This window comes from Lutra lutra, chromosome 10 (genome assembly GCF_902655055.1).
Source record: "Lutra lutra chromosome 10, mLutLut1.2, whole genome shotgun sequence".
Classification (NCBI taxonomy): domain Eukaryota; kingdom Metazoa; phylum Chordata; class Mammalia; order Carnivora; family Mustelidae; genus Lutra; species Lutra lutra.
In genome coordinates, this window is record NC_062287.1 from 36,381,679 (window position 1) to 36,399,091 (window position 17,413).

Genomic DNA, 17,413 nt, shown 5'->3' on the forward strand with positions numbered 1-17,413 from the left:
TTTCTGACTCTTGTTTGAATGTTTTTCACCATAGTTGTTTCTGTCCTTCAGTCTACAAAGATGATAAATTAGATTTTCTTTTTTGGTACACTGATCACATGCCAAAAAACAATATGTTTATTCAGTATGTTTTAGAAAATGTAGCATTAACTTCAGCTGCTTAACTGCTGACATCTGTGATGTCAAACTACTTAATTTTATCAGAAGATGTCGTTTGTAACCAAAACAACTTATATCTGAAGGAAATATGGTGATATGTTAACATTTGATACATCTTGGTGGTGGGCCTCTGTGCTTTTCTATGTGTTTGAAAAATATGAAAAAAACCAATACATTTTCAAAATTATAAAGCAAGAGCCAAAACAACAATATGAAAAAGAAGGACACCACTACAAAATATCCTTGCAGACGAGTAAATGAAAACTTCGGTTATGATAAGGATTCATTTCTGATTCATGACCCTCTGAAATGTCTTTTTGTAGCTATTAACTCTGTTTACTGTTTTGTAGCCTCTTTTTGCTTTTGAGTATAAAGAAGTATTCCCTGAAAATGGGTGGAAGCTATATGACTCTCTTTTAGAGTATAGAAGACAGGTATGTACTTTTATTCTTTCAATTTTAATATTTTGCATTATTTTCATTACAACAAAAAACTTAAGGGTAGAGGTATATAGCTTTATATAGTTGTGTGGGTTGTGTTGTTTTAATGAAGGCTAATCCTGATTCTTTGTCTACCTTTCAGTTTCTCTAAACTGTTTGAGACTGTTTTAGTGATCTTTTATTAATTTACTTATCTAAGAAATAATAAGTAAATCAGCTTCTAAAAAATGTTTAATAATGATAAAAATTAAATGGTAAATATATTTACATTTTAATATTCTTATGTACCATTCAACATTATTCACTCACCTTTTTCTCTTTTGGAGATCCTATAATATAATTCTGAAAAAATTTCATAGTAGTTCTGCTTATAACATAGCCCCCCATGAAATTTTGAAAATTTTAGATCTTCATAGAGGACACACTTATACATAAAATGTTATCAAATCAAATCTGATAGTATACCAAAGAGATTATATATCATGACTAAGGTGGGTTGGTTTATTATGAGAAACCTATCAGCATGATATATCATAGTAAGAGATGAAAGCAGAATTCAGTCTGGAAATCTGTGTGACAGTCTGTCATCCTCCCTGTTCTCTCTCAGGACACCACTTCCCAGAGCCCTTTACTGAATATTTAAAGTCTGCCTAAAATAGTCTTTCAAGACTGCATGTTTCAAGTTCTGCATGTTCACTCTGCTTTCTTGAGAATTTAAGTTAGGACACATTGGTTGTTTCTTTAGTAATCATTAGATTTGAGATCCAGATTACTCTAGAATTCAGATATGAAAATAAGCTGTGATTTTTGTATTTAGATTTCAGACATTGTGTTTGAATTATAGAGCTTCTAATTTATTTAAGTTTGTTTCACAAAGCAAGGAAGAGTAAAAATCCACCACCAGAGAACTAAAGATACCCCAATGGTTTGAAGTATCATTTGTTGCTCAATAGCATGTAGTCAGTAAAATAAAATTTCTTAGTTATAAAGCCATCAGATTGGCAAAGTATGAAGCAGAATATGCAATAAGTGAGTCAACTAGAAATCATGAGTCTACAAGTTAACATTGCAAGATTTTTGCTAATTCAAAAAGCCAGTGTCAGAATTAGGTGGGAAAGCAATCAGAAGATCTAACCATGTCCTGAGAATTGTTAAGATGAGAAATATTCTCTAGGAATCTAGGCAGAAATTGCCATCAACATAGAACTTTGGAAAGAAGGCGGATAACTGTGTCCACAGAAAAGAAATAAGTTATTATGGAAAAGAGAATAAGTTAAAGAGTAAATAAACAACTATACCCCTGGGGCGCCTGGGTGGCTCAGATGGCTAAGTGTCTGCTTTCGGCTCAGGTCATGATCTTAGGGTTCTGGGTTTGAACCCTGCTTCTGCCTCTCTCTCTGTCTACTTGTGATCTGTCTCTGTCAAATAAATAAATAAAATCTTAACAACAACAACAACAAAAAACAAAAACCCCCCAACTATACCCCTATAGAAGGAGAATTAAGAGATTAGGAAATGTGGCTGTCAGAATAGAGCATTGAATTCTACATGAAGTAATGCAGATGCTTTATGATCTTTGATTTACTAGATGAATTTTTGACTTTTTTTCCAGCAAAGCTAGACACTTTGTCTCTGATGCAACTAAATCGAGGTATAGTGTAGAGAACTGTGTATTTCTTGTGGTTGGAAGACTCAGGTTCAGGGGTGGATTTTGATGTATATTAAGTTTATTACAGAAGAAAATGAAGGTAATCTTTTAATATAAACCTTAAGACTAAAGATAATGCATCATATTATTCCTTTTTTTTTCTTTTCAATTAAAATTAAAAGTGGTAACACTTGTACTCTGCATAAAATTTAGAAGTTGAATTTGAGTTGAAAAGTAGATTTCCCTTCCAGGACAACCTTGTCCCCCAGCCACTCCAAGTTCCTCTCTCTTAAGGAAATAATGTTGTTGGTTACTTATGTATGCTTTCAGAGATTTTATGCCTTCTTTTTCACTTAATGTGTTTTGGAGGATACATACCATCTCAGGACATACAGACCTGCCTATTCTTTTCTTCTTTTAGGTCGAGGTGTAATTCACATACCATAAAATGTATCACTTTAATGTATAGTCCACTGGCTTTTAACATATGCACAAAGTTGTGCAACTCTTACCACAAATTCCAGAGCATTGAGAAGACCGAGTTTGAATCATATCTTTAGCTCTTACTTAGTTCTAAATCTTAGGTATGTGTTCTTGAATGAGTCATTATGTCACAGTGCTTTTATTTTTTTACATGGTCCTAGGAACTGCTTTATAGGAATGTTTGAAGGATTAGTAATATATGGGAAGATATTTTATTAACCAAAGAAATCTATCCAAGTGATTATTACTGTTTTTATTACTTTGTAGAGCTCTAAAAACAGAAATCATGACTGGTGGTGAGATTCATTGTGTGTAGCCACTAAAACACGAAAGGAAAGTCACATTAATTCTGCAGACCTGTACATTATAGTGCTGATCATATGTTATTTTTAATGGACAAAATTATTAATAACTATTTAAATTTGTTATGTAAGAGGATATTTCTTTAATTTATTCTTGATGCATGCATACAGTGATTATACAGAAGACTCTTGAAATTTGTGGATAAGATCAAGAAAAATCATCAAGTTGCTGAAACAGTGAAAATCAGTCTTAAGGAAATAAACATGGTCTTCTGCAAAAATATTCAGTCACACAGTAGATAGATGTATTGCTTAGCAAATTTGGAAAACTCTCAAGTCCAGTCAAGGCAAACAGAATTTATCCTCAGCATTGGAATGTGAATAACTAAGGAAAGCTATCATCCAGTTAATTGGGTTGTAACTCGACTCTGACAATCGGATACATTAACTGAAGGACAGTGATTTGCAGGGAGATTATAAAAATGTATGCCAAGGATCAGTAGCTGTCAGAATGTCTTTAGTACTGTCTACGAAGAGTGTGTGCTGACTGGTCAACTCCACTTGTCGGTTTGGGAGGCAGTTAGTGGAGGTCAGTATACCACCTTATCTAAGAATAGGAACACAACAGCCATTAGTGTAACATAAGTCAGTGGTTCTACCCCCACCCTGCCAGTTTCCTGGAGAATGTGACACAGTCCCATGGGTAATAGTGGTTCTCCCTGAGAGTGATTTTTCAAGGATATGAGAAGGGATTGAGAGATGAGAGTACTCCCTGGGTTGGGGATGGTTCATCAGGATCTCAGGTGAGGTATGCCTCTCTGGTGATCTGGCAGTCTTAGCTCTGACTCCATGTTTCCTAAGAAAACTTGAGAAACTGCTGTCGCTTTCTCTGAAGGCTCTTTGCGGGTCATTGATTTAGTCATTAATCATTCCTTCCTTCACTCATCCATCCATCCATCCATCCATCCATCCATCCATCCATCCAATTTATCTGGCACTACATATACTAGTGGCTAAGTCTATGAAACTGGAAGACACAGTCCTGACTTCCAAAGAGCATATACTTAGTGGTGGATTCAAAGAGGTAAGCTGATAATTAAAATACACAGTGATGAATACAGTGACTGGTAAAGCAAGGTACTCCAGTGAGAGAATATGAAGCCCTTTGGGAACTGAAAATATTGGTATAGGCTTGACTACAGACTGGAGTGGCAAGCGATCAGACTGGGGAAAGCTGAAGTGTGAAGGGCTGGGTTTTGCTAAGTCCCATAAAGGAGTTTCTTTCCCAGTTTTATTGAGAAATAATTGGCATACATCACTGTGTAAGTTTAAGGTACATAACATGATGGTTTGATTTGCATGTATTGTGAAATGATTGCCAGAATAGGTTCAGCTAACATCCATCTTTTCATATAGACAGAATAAAAACAAAGAAGAAAAGGAAACAATTTTCTCCTTTTGAGGAGAACGCTTAGGATTTGCTCTCAGCAGCTTTCCTGTATATCATACAGCAGTGTGAGTTGTAGTCATCATGTTGTCCATGATGTCCCAAGCGGTTACTTCTCTTATAATGGAAGTTTGTACCTTTTTGCCACCTGACCACTTTCCTCCAGTTTTCTCTCCCCCAACCACAAGTCTGTTCTTTTTCTGTCATTTTCTGTGAGTTTTTTTTTTTTTTTAACATTCTGCATATAAGTGAGATCATATAGTATTTGTCTTTTTCTGTCTGACTTACTTCACTAAGCATACTACCCTCCAGGTCCTCCTGTGTTGTTGCAAATGGTTAAGATTTGCTTGGTTTTCATGGCTGAATAATATCACATTATCCATTCCTCCACCAGTGGACACTTATGTCCATGTCTTGGCTGTTGTAAACAATGCTGTCCTGGTTATGGGCAGTGCAGGTATCTTTTCCAGTTACTGTTTTCATTTCCTTTGAATATATCTGCAGAAATGGAGTTGTTATAATACTGTAGTTCTGGGTTTGATTTTCCGAGCATCCTCACACCGTTTTCCATAGCAGCTGAACCAGTTTACAACTGCACCCACAGGGTTTTCTTTCTCCACATCCACACCAGCTTCTGTCATCTCTCTATTTTTTAAATTTATTTTTATTTCTTATTTTATGATGGCCATTCTGACAGATCTGAGATGAGATCTCATTGTGGTTTTAATTTGCATTTACTTAATGACTATATTGAGAATCTTTTCATGTGTCTATTGGCCTTTCATATTTCTTTTTTGAAGAAATGTTCATTCAGGTCCTTTGACCATTAATTTTTTTTTTTTTTGAGTATAGCTGCCATACTGTGTTATATCAGTTTCAGGTGTACAACATCATGATTTGGTTTTTGCTGCTGTGTTGCATGAGTTCTTTATATATTTTGGATATTAACCCCTTTTTAGATATACAGTTTAAAAGTATTTGAATTTCGTATTAACAGTTGTAATGTCTCCTTTTTCATTTATAATTTTGTTGATTTAGACTCTTTCTCTTTTTTCCTTGGTTACTCTAAGAGTTTGCCAACTTTATTTATCTTTTCAGGGAACTAACTCTTAGTTTGGTTAATTCCCCTCCCCCCCTTCTTTTCTGTTTTATTTATTTCCACTCTAGGCTTCATTGTTTCCTTTCTTCTGGTAACTTTGGACTCAGTTTGTTCTTCTTTTAGTTAAGATATGCACTTATGTTGTTAATTTGGGATTTTTCTTGCCTTTAAAAAAAAAAAGATTTTATTTATTAGAGAGAGAGGTTGGGGAAGCACAGAGGGAGAGGGAGAGAGAATCCCAAGCAGACTCCATGTTGACCGTGGAGCCCGACACAGGGTTCAAACTCACAACCCTGAGATCACAACCTGAGCAGAAACCCAAGAGTTGGATGCCTAACCAACTGCGCCACCCAGGTGCCGCAGATTTTTCTTGCCTCTTAATGTAGGCATTTATTGCTCTAACTTCCCTAGAAGTGCTTCTGAAACACCCTACAAGTTCCGGTATGTTGTATTTCCACGTCTGTTTGTACAAACTTTATTTCTCCTTTAATTTGTTTTCTGACCAAATGGTTGTTGTTGGTTATTCAGGAGAATGTTGTTTAATTTCTTTGTTTGTGATTTTTTTCAGTTTTCTTCCTGTTCATGATTTCTAGTTTTAGGCCATTATAGACAGAGAAGATACCTACTATGGTTTTAGTCTTCTTGAATTTGCTGAGACCTGACAGCCTATAGTAGAAAATGTTCCATGTGTACTTCAGAAGAACGTGTATTCTGCTGTTGGATAGAGTGTTCTCTAGGAGCCTGTTAGGTCTATTTTGACCATAGTGCTCAAATCCATGTATTGATTTCTTAATGATTTTCTGTCTGGTTTATCTATCTGTTGTTGACAATGGGGTATTGACATCCCCAACTATTAGTGTATTACTGTTTATTTTTACTTTTGCTGTTAGTTTTTGCTCTATATGTTTAGGAGCTCCAAAGTTGAGCACACAAATATTTAGAGTTGTTTTATCTTATTAATGTATTGTCCTTTTCCTCATTATATCGTGACTTTCTTATTCTCTCTATACTATTATTGTTTAAAATCTAGTTTGCTAAGTGTAGATAACCCTCCTTTTTTTGTTTATCATTTGCCAGGATTGTCTTTTTCCATCTTTTCATTCCCAGTCTATGTGAGTCTTCGAGGCTAAAGTGATTCTTATAGGCAGCATATGGTTGGATCTTATTTTTTTATCCATTTAGCCATACTGCATCTTTCAATTGGAGAATTTAATTGGTTTATATTTAGAGTAATTATTAGTAGGACTTACTGTTGCCACTTTGTTAATTAATTAACAAGTCAATTCTGGTTGTTTTGTAGAATCGTTGTTCCTTGTTTCTTTTTTTTTTTTTTTTTAAAGATTTTATTTATTTATTTGACAGAGAGAGATCACAAGTAGGCAGAGAGGCAGGCAGAGAGAGAGGAAGGGAAGCAGGCTTCCTGCTGAGCAGCGAGGCCGATGCGGGACTCGATCCCAGGACTCTGGGATCATGACCTGAGCGGAAGGCAGCGGCTTAACCCACTGAGCCACCCAGGCGCCCCATGTTCTCTGCTCTCTTTGTGTGGGTGTGTGTTTTGATGTCTTTTGGTATAGTACACTTTGACTTCTTTATCATTTTTTTTGTAATTACTACAGAATTTTCCATGTGGTTACCATAAGGTTACATAAATATCTTGCATTCAGAACACCCCACTTTTAAACTAATAACACGTTAATGTCAATAGAACTTATAAACTTTATATTTTTACTGCTGTTCCCCCTTATTTTTAGGTTTTTGTTGTTATAAATTACATGTTTTTTATATTGTATAACTAATAACAGATTATTGTAGTTATGGTTATTTTTACTATGTTGTTTTTTTAACTTGCCAAGTAGAGTTGTAGGTGAATTACATGCCACTGCTATCGTATTGCAGAATCTAACTATGATTGTTACCAATGAGGTTTATACTACCTTTCTGTGTTTTTATGATGCTAATTAGCATTCTTTCACTTGTACTCAAGTATTTAGCATTTCTTATAAGTCAGGTCTGGTAATAATGAACTCCCTCTACTTTTGTTTGGGAAAGTCTGAACTGAAACTGTCTTCAGTTCAGAAAGACAGTTTCACTGGCTATAGAATTCTTGGCTTAGTTATTTTCTTTGACTATTTTGAGTATGCCTTCCCATTCTCTCTGGCCTAAAATATTTCTGTTGAGAAATCTGCCAGTACTCTTACAGGGTTACCCTTGAAAGAAAGCCCACTCTTGTTGCTCTTAAAATTCTTTGACTTTTGATGGTTTTTTGTTTGTTTGTTTTGCTTTTTAGGTTTATTTATTTAGTTATTTGACAGAGAGGGAGGGAGTGAGAGAGAGTGTGTGTGCACAAGCAGGGGGAGCAGCAAGCAGAGGGAGAAGGAAGCAGAGGGAGACAGAGGGAGACAGAGGGAGAGGGAGAAGCAGGCTCCCCTCTGAGCAAGGAGCTGGATGCAGGGCTTGATCCCAGGACTGTGGGATCCTGATCTGAGCTGAAGGCAGCTGCTTGACTGAGCCATCCAGGTGCCCTGACTTATGATGTTAATTGCAATGTGTCTCAGTGTATCCCTGTTTAAATTCAACATATTTGGGGTGCTTTGGACCTTATGGATCTGGATGTCCCTTTCTTTTACCAGATTCAGGGCATTTTCAGTCATTATCATTTTAAACATACTTTCTATCCCATTCTCTTTCTTTTCTTCTGGAATTCGCATAATGTGAATATTGTTTCTTTACGTTATGTCCCATAATTCTTGTAGGCTTTCTTCATCATTGTTTTCATTCTTTTTTTTTTCTTTTTGTTATTCTGACTGCTTCTTTTTTTTTTTTTTTTTTCAAGATTTTATTTATATGGCAGAGAGTGAGAGAGCACAAGCAAGGAGAGCTGCAGGCAGAGGGAGAAGCAGGCTTCCCACTGAGCAAGATCCCGATGCAGGACTCAATCCTAGGACCCTGGGATCATGACCTCAGCTGAGGGGAAATGCTTAACTGACTGAGCTAACCAGGCATCTCTGACTGGTTAATTTCTAATACTTATCCTCCAGGTCCCTGATTATTTTGTATGGTTGAATCTGCTTTTTTTTTTTTTTTTTTTTTTTTTAAGATTTTATTTATTTATTTTAAGATTTTATTTATTTATTTGACAGACAGAGATCACAAGTAGGCAGAGAGGCAGGCAGAGAGTTGGGGGGAAGCAGCCTCCCTGCCGAGCAGAGAGCCCGATGTGGGACTCGATTCCAGGACCTGGGATCATGACCTGAGTCGAAAGCAGAGGCTTTAACTCACTGAGCCACCCAGGTGCCCCTTGAGTCTGCTTTTGAAACTGTTGAATTCTTCAACTCAGTTACTGTATTTTTCCACTCTAGGATTTCTGGGGTTTTGTTTGTTTTGTTTTTTATGCTTGGTATTTTCTTGTGGAACTTCTTGTTTTGCTTGTCATTATTTTCCTAATTTTAATTGTGTGTTCTTACAGCTCATTAAAATTCATTAAGAGGATTATTCTGAATTCTTTGCCTGACAGTTCATGTATTTCCATTTCTTTAGGGTCCATTATTGGAGCTTTGTTAGTTTCCTTTGGTGGTATCATATTTACCTGATTTTTCATGATTCTTGATTCCTTACGTTGGTATCTGCACATTTGAGTGATTGGGCATTTCTTCCAGAATTTATAGGTTTTCTTTGGCAGAGACCATTCTTCACTAATCAGTTCTGTTTGGGTGTCTGGGAATGTCTGCTGGTATTGTCCTTTGGCAGGCAGGACCTATTATTATAGTCTGTTTTGGGGCAAGGCAACTGTTTGAACTCAGAGGACAGAGATTGGGAAGGGTGTGCTAGTGGTTGAGAGCAGTTGAATGGGATTGCTGGCTTGGTTCCCTACCCAAGTGAGGGTGTAGGATGGGCCCTACAGTAACCTGGATTCTCTGGTCAGGTCAGGTGTACTAGATTGCTGGGCCTGGGTACTGTGTTTGGTTGTATACGGGGCTGTTGATGGCAGGACAGCATGATGGGACCCAGACCTCATTGTTTGGGGACCCAGTTAGGCCTGTCACTGAATTCTCTGGTCGAGCAAGGCCACTGGTTTTACTCTGCACCCTGGAGAGGCCACAGGCTATGTGCTCTGTTCACATATCACTGTACGTAGGGCTGTTTCATGGGCTGTGGAGCTTCTTGTATTCCCTAGTTAGGGTCCCTGGCCAGACAAGCTGAGAGCTATATTCAGCAATGAGCAGAACAGTGAGTTTGGTTCCCTTCTTGAGTGCGGCAGGAGAAACAGCTCTAAAGCCAGTAAAACTCTTTGCTGTGTTAACTCAAGATGATTTAGATCTCAAGTTCCCTGACCAAACAGGGCCACTAGCTTTGTTCTGTAAAGTCTTGGCTATCTGTCTACTTCTTGGCCTGAGTACCATTGGAGTACAGTGCTACCATGAGTTGTTGCCAGCCATTTCTGGTCAGATGGGGCTAGAAGACATGCTCCATCTAAAACTGGTTGGTCTGCGTTTTAGCCTCCTTGCCTTGGTGAGAGGGGGCGGGGCCTCCCTAGTTATTCTCCATTTCCCAAGCAGGCTCAGCGGTTGGGAAGGGCCTGGAACTATCCTCAGCCCCAGCTAAGAATTAATTCCCCTGTTTGGGAATGCTACATTCCTAGGACTGGCTTTGCTCCGGGGACAGTCAGCTCTTCTCTGCTGTCTCCCCGCTTGAGTGCTGCGAGTCCACACTGCTTCCAGTTTTTGCCAGTCCTTCTGGTCAGATGGGGTAGGAAGACACTTTGCAGTGTGTGGGGCTATGATTTAGCTTCTGGCCTGGGGGTGGGCAAACTGAATTCTAGGGCTGGCAAAACTCCTCGTTTGAGGGTCCAAATTAGGGAGTCTGGACCCTCCTTGAGTTCCCTGGTCAGAGTGTGTGTACCCCTGACTCTGGTCTGCAGGTGAGCAAAACCACCCATACAGGTTCCTCCTTCACCCCAGGACGTATGAATGTTTGTCAAGATCATGTGCGGGTTGCTGTAATCCCTTCCCCAGTTCTCCATCACAGTCAGATTCCCAGTGCTTGAGCCCCACAGATTCCCCTGCTGTTTCTGGGCGGCAAGATCAGCATAGTGGCTCCCACAAGGTGACCCACAGTGCTGGCGAGGAGCTGGTTGTGTCCACTGGCTTAGGGAACACCTCTCTGTGTGGTGCTGGGCTGGCCTGGAGGGGAGGGATATTACCCTTCTAATGCAGTCTTTCTGGGTCTCTGAAGTGCAGGAGCTGCTTCAGTCCCGTGTTCGAGGACTCACTCAGTGCTCTCTCGTTCTGGAATGGTTGTTAGTCGTGCTTGTGAGGGGAAGCAAAGTCAGGAACACCTATGTTGTCATCTTGGTGACATCACTCCTCCTCATGAAGGAGTTATGCTTCATGTGAAAAGGACTAGGTAACCACTGATAGTTCTTAGAGGAATGGCATGATAACTTGCTTCTTAGACGAATATTATACAGACAGCATGGAGAATGGATTGTAGAGGGACAGGAGAGATGTGGTAATGGCTTGAATTAGGCAAGTTGCATTGAGGGTGGATGATAGCAGAGTTTTCTTTTGGTACTTTTAGATGGACAAAAATCATAGAAATTGGTCATTGATTGGATGTAAGGGGGTTAGGCAAAGGGATGAATTAAAGATGGTATCTGAGGTTTTTGCTTGAGTATCAGCTTTATAAATTTGCCAGTTCACTCTACTTTTTTGCTATAGCATGGAAATTTATTTTTAAGCCTTTAATCTAGTCTTTCTTTTCTTTCTAAAAATAAATAAGGATCTTACCTAAATAGTTGTTTGCTGTATAAAAAAGTTGAGGAAAACAAGAGGGAGGGGGTTATGTGTATCATATGAAGCAGGTTGGGGCAAGGCTAATTAAATAGGGTATAGAGTATAAGGCACCGATAAAGAACCAGACCATGGCTTGGAATTCACGGAAACTCTCTTTACCCTGTGACTACCGGGAGGGAATTTTCTCTCTTTCCATAATGTTAATACCCTCCCGGGTGACTGGCAGGCACTTGAGAAATACCTTTTAAAGGAGAGTACATTCTTCCCTTTGATTTCATATTTTTATAACAATTTTTTCTTTTTTTTTCAGGAACAATGTATTTTTTTAAATTAATTTATTTATTTGTTTGAGAGAGAGAGAGAGAGAGAGAGAGAGAATGAGCACAGGCAGACAGAGTGGCAGGCAGAGGCAGAGGGAGAAGCAGGCTCCCCGCCGAGCAAGGAGCCCGATGTGGGACTCAATCCCAGGATGCTGGGATCATGACCTGAGCCGAAGGCAGCTGCCCAACCAACTGAGCCACCCAGGCGTCCCATCAGGAACAATGTATTTTTAAATAAAAAGGATAGATGTGCAATGTACATGGAGTTCTTTATTACCTCCTTTGTTTCTTCATCTATCAAATGTAGTTAACAAAACCTGGGTACAATAATATGTGCATGTGGGTGTGTGTAAAGAGGCTGCTGACATGTACTGGCACCTAATAGGTGCTCAGTAATTTTTTTTTTTAAACTATCAGTTTGGTTTCTTTCAGTTCTTTTTCTGATTGATTTTATGAGTTGTTGGAGGCCATAAAATTTTAAATATATATATTTTCTTAGTTCCAGTTAATTTCATGGCTTTATTTTCTGTAGAATGAAAGATGGAAGAATTTTAAGTATCTACTTCTTTACATATCTACTACTTCACAACCATTTATGTAAAGTAGTAGACTAGTTATAGCTAATGCTGAAGATCAAATGAGAGTTTAATAATTGATGTGTTTTTAAAAAGTTAAAGTATTTCTTGTCTCTTGGCTTCTGTTATTCCCTTACTTTTCAAATATGTGTTAGATTAGCAACATTCCCATTAGTACTATAATTTAAAGGGAAAAATTCACTTTAGTTAGGTGAATGATAAGTATATGTATGGTGTTCTGCTGGATACTGAGTACCTGCTCCCTGAAATTTCTTTATGTAGACGAATGGCAGCAAAATCAACCATCCAATCAACCACAGTGAGACTTTTTGTTAAGACAGGGAACATTCGCAGTCTTACTGTGTCCTTCCTTCCTATTGCATATGTTTAGTACAGACCCAGCAGTCTATCAGTATTTAGTGATTTAAGAAATCTTTCAACATATATTTAGCATCAAAATGAACACAGATCCCTACATTAGAATAGCTCATCCTAAAAGCCTGGTCACTACAGGTAGACAGTAACTATTCCAGCAAGTTAAGAAATGGATAGTTGAGATAAGAGGGGTTAAATAAGATGGCTTTTGTTTCAGTAGCTTTTAATATTTTCGGTGGTAATTTGCCTTATGTTCTATTTCCCATGTAGGGAATTCCGAATGAAAGCTGGAGAATAACAAAGATAAATGAACGCTATGAACTTTGTGATACATACCCTGCCCTCTTGGTTGTGCCAGCAAATATTCCTGATGAAGAATTGAAAAGAGTGGCATCCTTCAGGTCAAGGGGCCGTATCCCAGTAAGTGTGAAGCTTTGATTCGACTTTGCAAATGCTTTTGTACTGTATGTAACACTGAGGTTAATGAATGGGAGAATGTTGCAGAATAAAAATAGCTACAGCAACATGTCTTTTATGGGCATTTGAGAGAATGAGTTATTTAGTAAAATTAAAACTGGAGGAAAGACTTAGATTAAGGAAGTTTCTGGAGAATCTGCCATTGGTAGGAGAGAACTGCACACAATGGTGACTCTTAACTGGAAAACAAAGTTGACTCTGTATTATTCACTATTTCTTTATTTTATTATGTATTATTTAATCATGGCAATAAATGCTCTTTTCCTTTAAATCCTAGAAAGAAGAAAACTTTACAAATTTTGATGAATTACTGTGTTTTAGAAAGATCAGCTCAATTTTAGGTACAAAAGTCATAGCTTCTGAAGACTTTATAGTTGGACAGTCTGTTGCTTTAGTAATAAAACTTTAAGGGGTTTACTTAACCCCCTTTTATTGTATTTTGATTCTAGAGATTTCTGAATAATCATTGACTTCCATAAATCAATACCTGATTAAAGGATTAGACCAAATTTTCCATATGCCAGAGTTGGCTTGAAAGAAAGGTGATGATTTTTATAGCAGCCTTGAATAGACTTTGGTGTCTAGGCTTTGGAACCAATCAGAAAGCAGAATTTTTATAGAGTAATGTTTTGGAGAAGAATTATAAACAGAAATATATAAAGAGTATGTCACTGTTTTTTCCCCCATTAAGGTTTTATCATGGATTCATCCTGAAAGTCAAGCCACTATCACTCGGTGTAGCCAGCCCATGGTAGGAGTGAGTGGAAAGAGAAGCAAAGAAGATGAAAAATACCTTCAAGCTATCATGGACTCCAATGCCCAGTCTCATAAAATCTTTATATTTGATGCCCGGCCAAGTGTCAATGCTGTTGCCAATAAGGTGAGATTGTCTTTCAGTAATTAAGATTACAGTTACAGGTTCATGCGTCGGCTGAGTTTGGTGGGAGCCACAGTGCGTAGTAGAAAGGTTTCAGGCTCTCCAGTGATAGAGATGTAGATTCTAATACTGGCTCTCCTACTTATGGTATGACTTTGAGTTAGTTATTTAATCTCTCTCTCTTTTTTAAAGATTTATTTATTTATTTTAGAGAGTGGAAGTGAGCAGGAGGAGGGACAGAGAAAGAATCTCTAGCAGACACCCCACTGAGTGCGTAGCCCAACGTGGGGTTGATCTCACGTTCCTGAGATCATGACCTGAGCCAAAATCAAGAGTTGACCACTTAACCAGCTGAGCCACCCAGGTGCCCCTAGTTAGTTACTTAATCTTTTAATTTTTTATTTGTCCACTTTTTGTTGAAGTACAATTGAGATACAACATTATACTAATTATTGATTTATAACATATTTCAGTATTTGTATAGATTGTGAAATGATCACATTAAGTTTGTTTATCATCTGTCACCATACAGAATTTACAACATATTCTCCATATAATGAACACTTTTAAGATTTACCTTCTTAGCAGCTTTCAAATTCATGATAACGGTATTACTGACTATAGTCCCCATGTAGTATGTTGCATTCTCATGACATTTATTTTATAACTGGAAAGGTGTGCCTCCTTATCTCCATCGATTTTGTTCCCAGACAAACCCTGTCACCCTGTGACCACCAGTCTGTTCTCTGAATCTTGTTTGTTTGTTCATTTGTTTTGTTTTTTAGATTCCATATATAAGTGAAATGAGTCTGTACTTGTCTTTCTCTGTCTTACTTATTTCACTTAACATGATACTCTTGAGACCCATCTGTATTATAAATGGCAAGATTTCATTTCTTTTGATGGCGAGTAGTATACACACATACGCAGCACATCTTTATATGTTCATCCACTGATGGACACATAGATTCTTTCCATAGTTTGACTATTATAAACAATGCTGCAGTGAACATGGGAGTGCACAGATCTTTTTGGATTAGTGTTGTTTTCTTTCAATAAGTGACTAGTGGTTCATTTTTAAGTTTTTGAGGAAACTTCATGCTCTTTTCCATCATGTTTATTTTTGTGATAATAGCCATTTTGTCAGATACGAGGTTATATCTCATTGTGGTTTTAATTTGCAATTCCTGATGATTAGTGATGTTGAGCATCTTTTTGTATGCTTGTTGGCCATCCGTTGTCTTCGTTGGAAAAATGTCTACTCAAATCCTCTGCCTGTTTAAAAAAAAAATAAATTTTATTCTTTATTTTGTTAACGTGTCACATTCATTGTTCTAAAGATGTTGAACCGTCCTTACATCCCTGGAAGAAATCCTACTTGATCATGGTGTATGATCCTTTTAATGTATTGTTGAATGTGGTAATATTCTGTTGAAGATTTTCACATCTATTTCATTAGGGATATTGGCCTGTAATTTTGTTTTTTTTTTGGTCATCTGTTTTTGGTGTCAGGGTAGTGCTGGTCTCATAAAATGAGTATGGCATTGTTCCTGCCTCTTCAGTTTTGTAGGTGTTTGAAAAGGATAGGTATTAAATCTTCTTTGAATATTTGGTAGAATTCACTGGTGAAGCTGTCTGGTCCTGGACTTTTGTTTGTTGGGAGGTTTCAATTACTGATATAATTTCCTTACTCGTAATCCATCTATCCAGATTTTCTGTTTTCTTCCTGATTCAGTCTTAGAAGATTCTGTGTTTCTAGGAATTTATCCATTTTTTTCCCTAGGTTGTCCAGTTTATTGCCATATAAGAGTTCATAGTAGTCTCTTATGATCCTTTGTATTTATTTCTTCAGTATCAGTTGGGACTTACTCTCTTTTACTTCTGATTTTATTTATTTGAGCCCTCTATTTTTCTTAGTGTGTCTGTCTAAAGGTTTATTGATTTTATTAATCTGGCTTAGTTTCATTGATCTTTTCTATTTTATGTTTTTAGTCTCTGTTTCATTTATTTCCACTCTTTATTAGTTTCTTCTTTCTACTAATTTAGAGGTTATTTTATTTAGGTGTAGAATGAGATTGTTTATTTAATATTGTATTGTTTCTTCAGGTAGGCCTGTATTGCTAGAAATTTGCCTCTTAAAAGATGTTTTTGCTGCTTCTTATAGATTATAGTGTGTTTTATTTCCATTTCATTTGCCCTCAAGGTATTTTACATTTCTTTAATTTCTTTGTTGACCCATGGGTTATTCAGTACTATGTTTTTGCTTTGTGGTTACCATGAGGCTCATATATTACTGCCTTTATATGTAAAAGTCTATGTTAAGGTGATAGCAGATTGTTTGAATGCATTTTAAAAGTCTACACTTTTACTCCCTCCGACACATTTTGTGTTTTTGATGTCACATTTACAACTTTTTATTTTGTGTATCCTTTAACTGTCTAGTGTGTTTATAGTTATATTCAGTATTTTTTCCAACCTTCATACTATGTAAGTTATTAATGCACTATGTTTACTGTAGATTTATTTTTACAAGTGAAATTTTTACTTTCATATTTTTTTGTTATTAATTAGTGTCCGTCCTTTTCTGCTTAAAGAAGTCCCTTCAACATTTTTTCTAAGTCTGATAAATTCTTTTAGCTTTTGTTTGTCTGGAAAGCTCTTAATCTCTTCTCAATTCTGAATGATAACCTTTCCAGAAAGAATATTCTTGGTAGGAAGTGTTTCCTTTCAGTACTTCGAATATATCATGCCACTCTCTGGCCTACACAGTTTCTTCTAAAAATACTGCTAATTGTCTTATAGAGGTTTCTTTGTATGTAACAAGTTGATTTTCTCTTGCTGTTTTTAAGATTCTCTCCTTATCCTTAACTTTTGACATTTAAATTATAATGTGACTTGGTATGGCTCTTTTGGGTTTATCTTATTTGCAACCTCTCTGGACTTACTGGACTGAAATGTCTATTTCTTTTCCTAGGGAAGTTTTAGCCATTATTTCTTCAAATAAATTTTCTGCCCCTTTCTGTCCTCTGTTTCATCTGGTCTGCTGTTGAACTCCTCTTGCATTTTTCAGTTTAATTATTGTATTCTTCAGTTCTGTGACTTCTGTTTGGTACTTTTAAAAATTTTCTGTATCTTTGTGGTAGTTCTTACTGTGTTCATACATTCTTCAAGTTTGGTGAGCACCTTTAATGCCCATTACTTTGATTTCTTTATCTGGTTAATTATTCATCTCCATTTTATTAAAGTTTTTTTCTGTTGTTTAGTTTATTTTTTCATGTGGAACATATTTATCTTTTGCCTCATTTTGCTCTAGCCTCTGTTCCTGTGTTTTAGGTGAAAAAATAGCTATGTCTCCTGGTCTTGCAGGAGTGGCTCTGTTTGGGAGATAAGCCTTATCATTTAATCTTGGCCTAGTTTTT

The 17,413-nt window shown here is 37.0% G+C and overlaps 1 protein-coding gene across 4 annotated transcripts in view; it reads left to right on the forward strand.

Moving 5' to 3' along the window:
• Positions 1 to 17,413, forward strand: part of MTMR2 (myotubularin related protein 2) — a 129,435-nt gene that overhangs the window by 77,781 nt on the left and 34,241 nt on the right. For all 4 annotated transcript variants that reach the window (XM_047692055.1, XM_047692054.1, XM_047692056.1 and 1 more), the window contains 3 exons: positions 510 to 593; positions 12,911 to 13,060; positions 13,809 to 13,997. In XM_047692055.1, the coding sequence (XP_047548011.1) occupies positions 510 to 593; positions 12,911 to 13,060; positions 13,809 to 13,997 (423 nt within the window). The remainder of the gene's footprint in view (positions 1 to 509; positions 594 to 12,910; positions 13,061 to 13,808; positions 13,998 to 17,413) is intronic.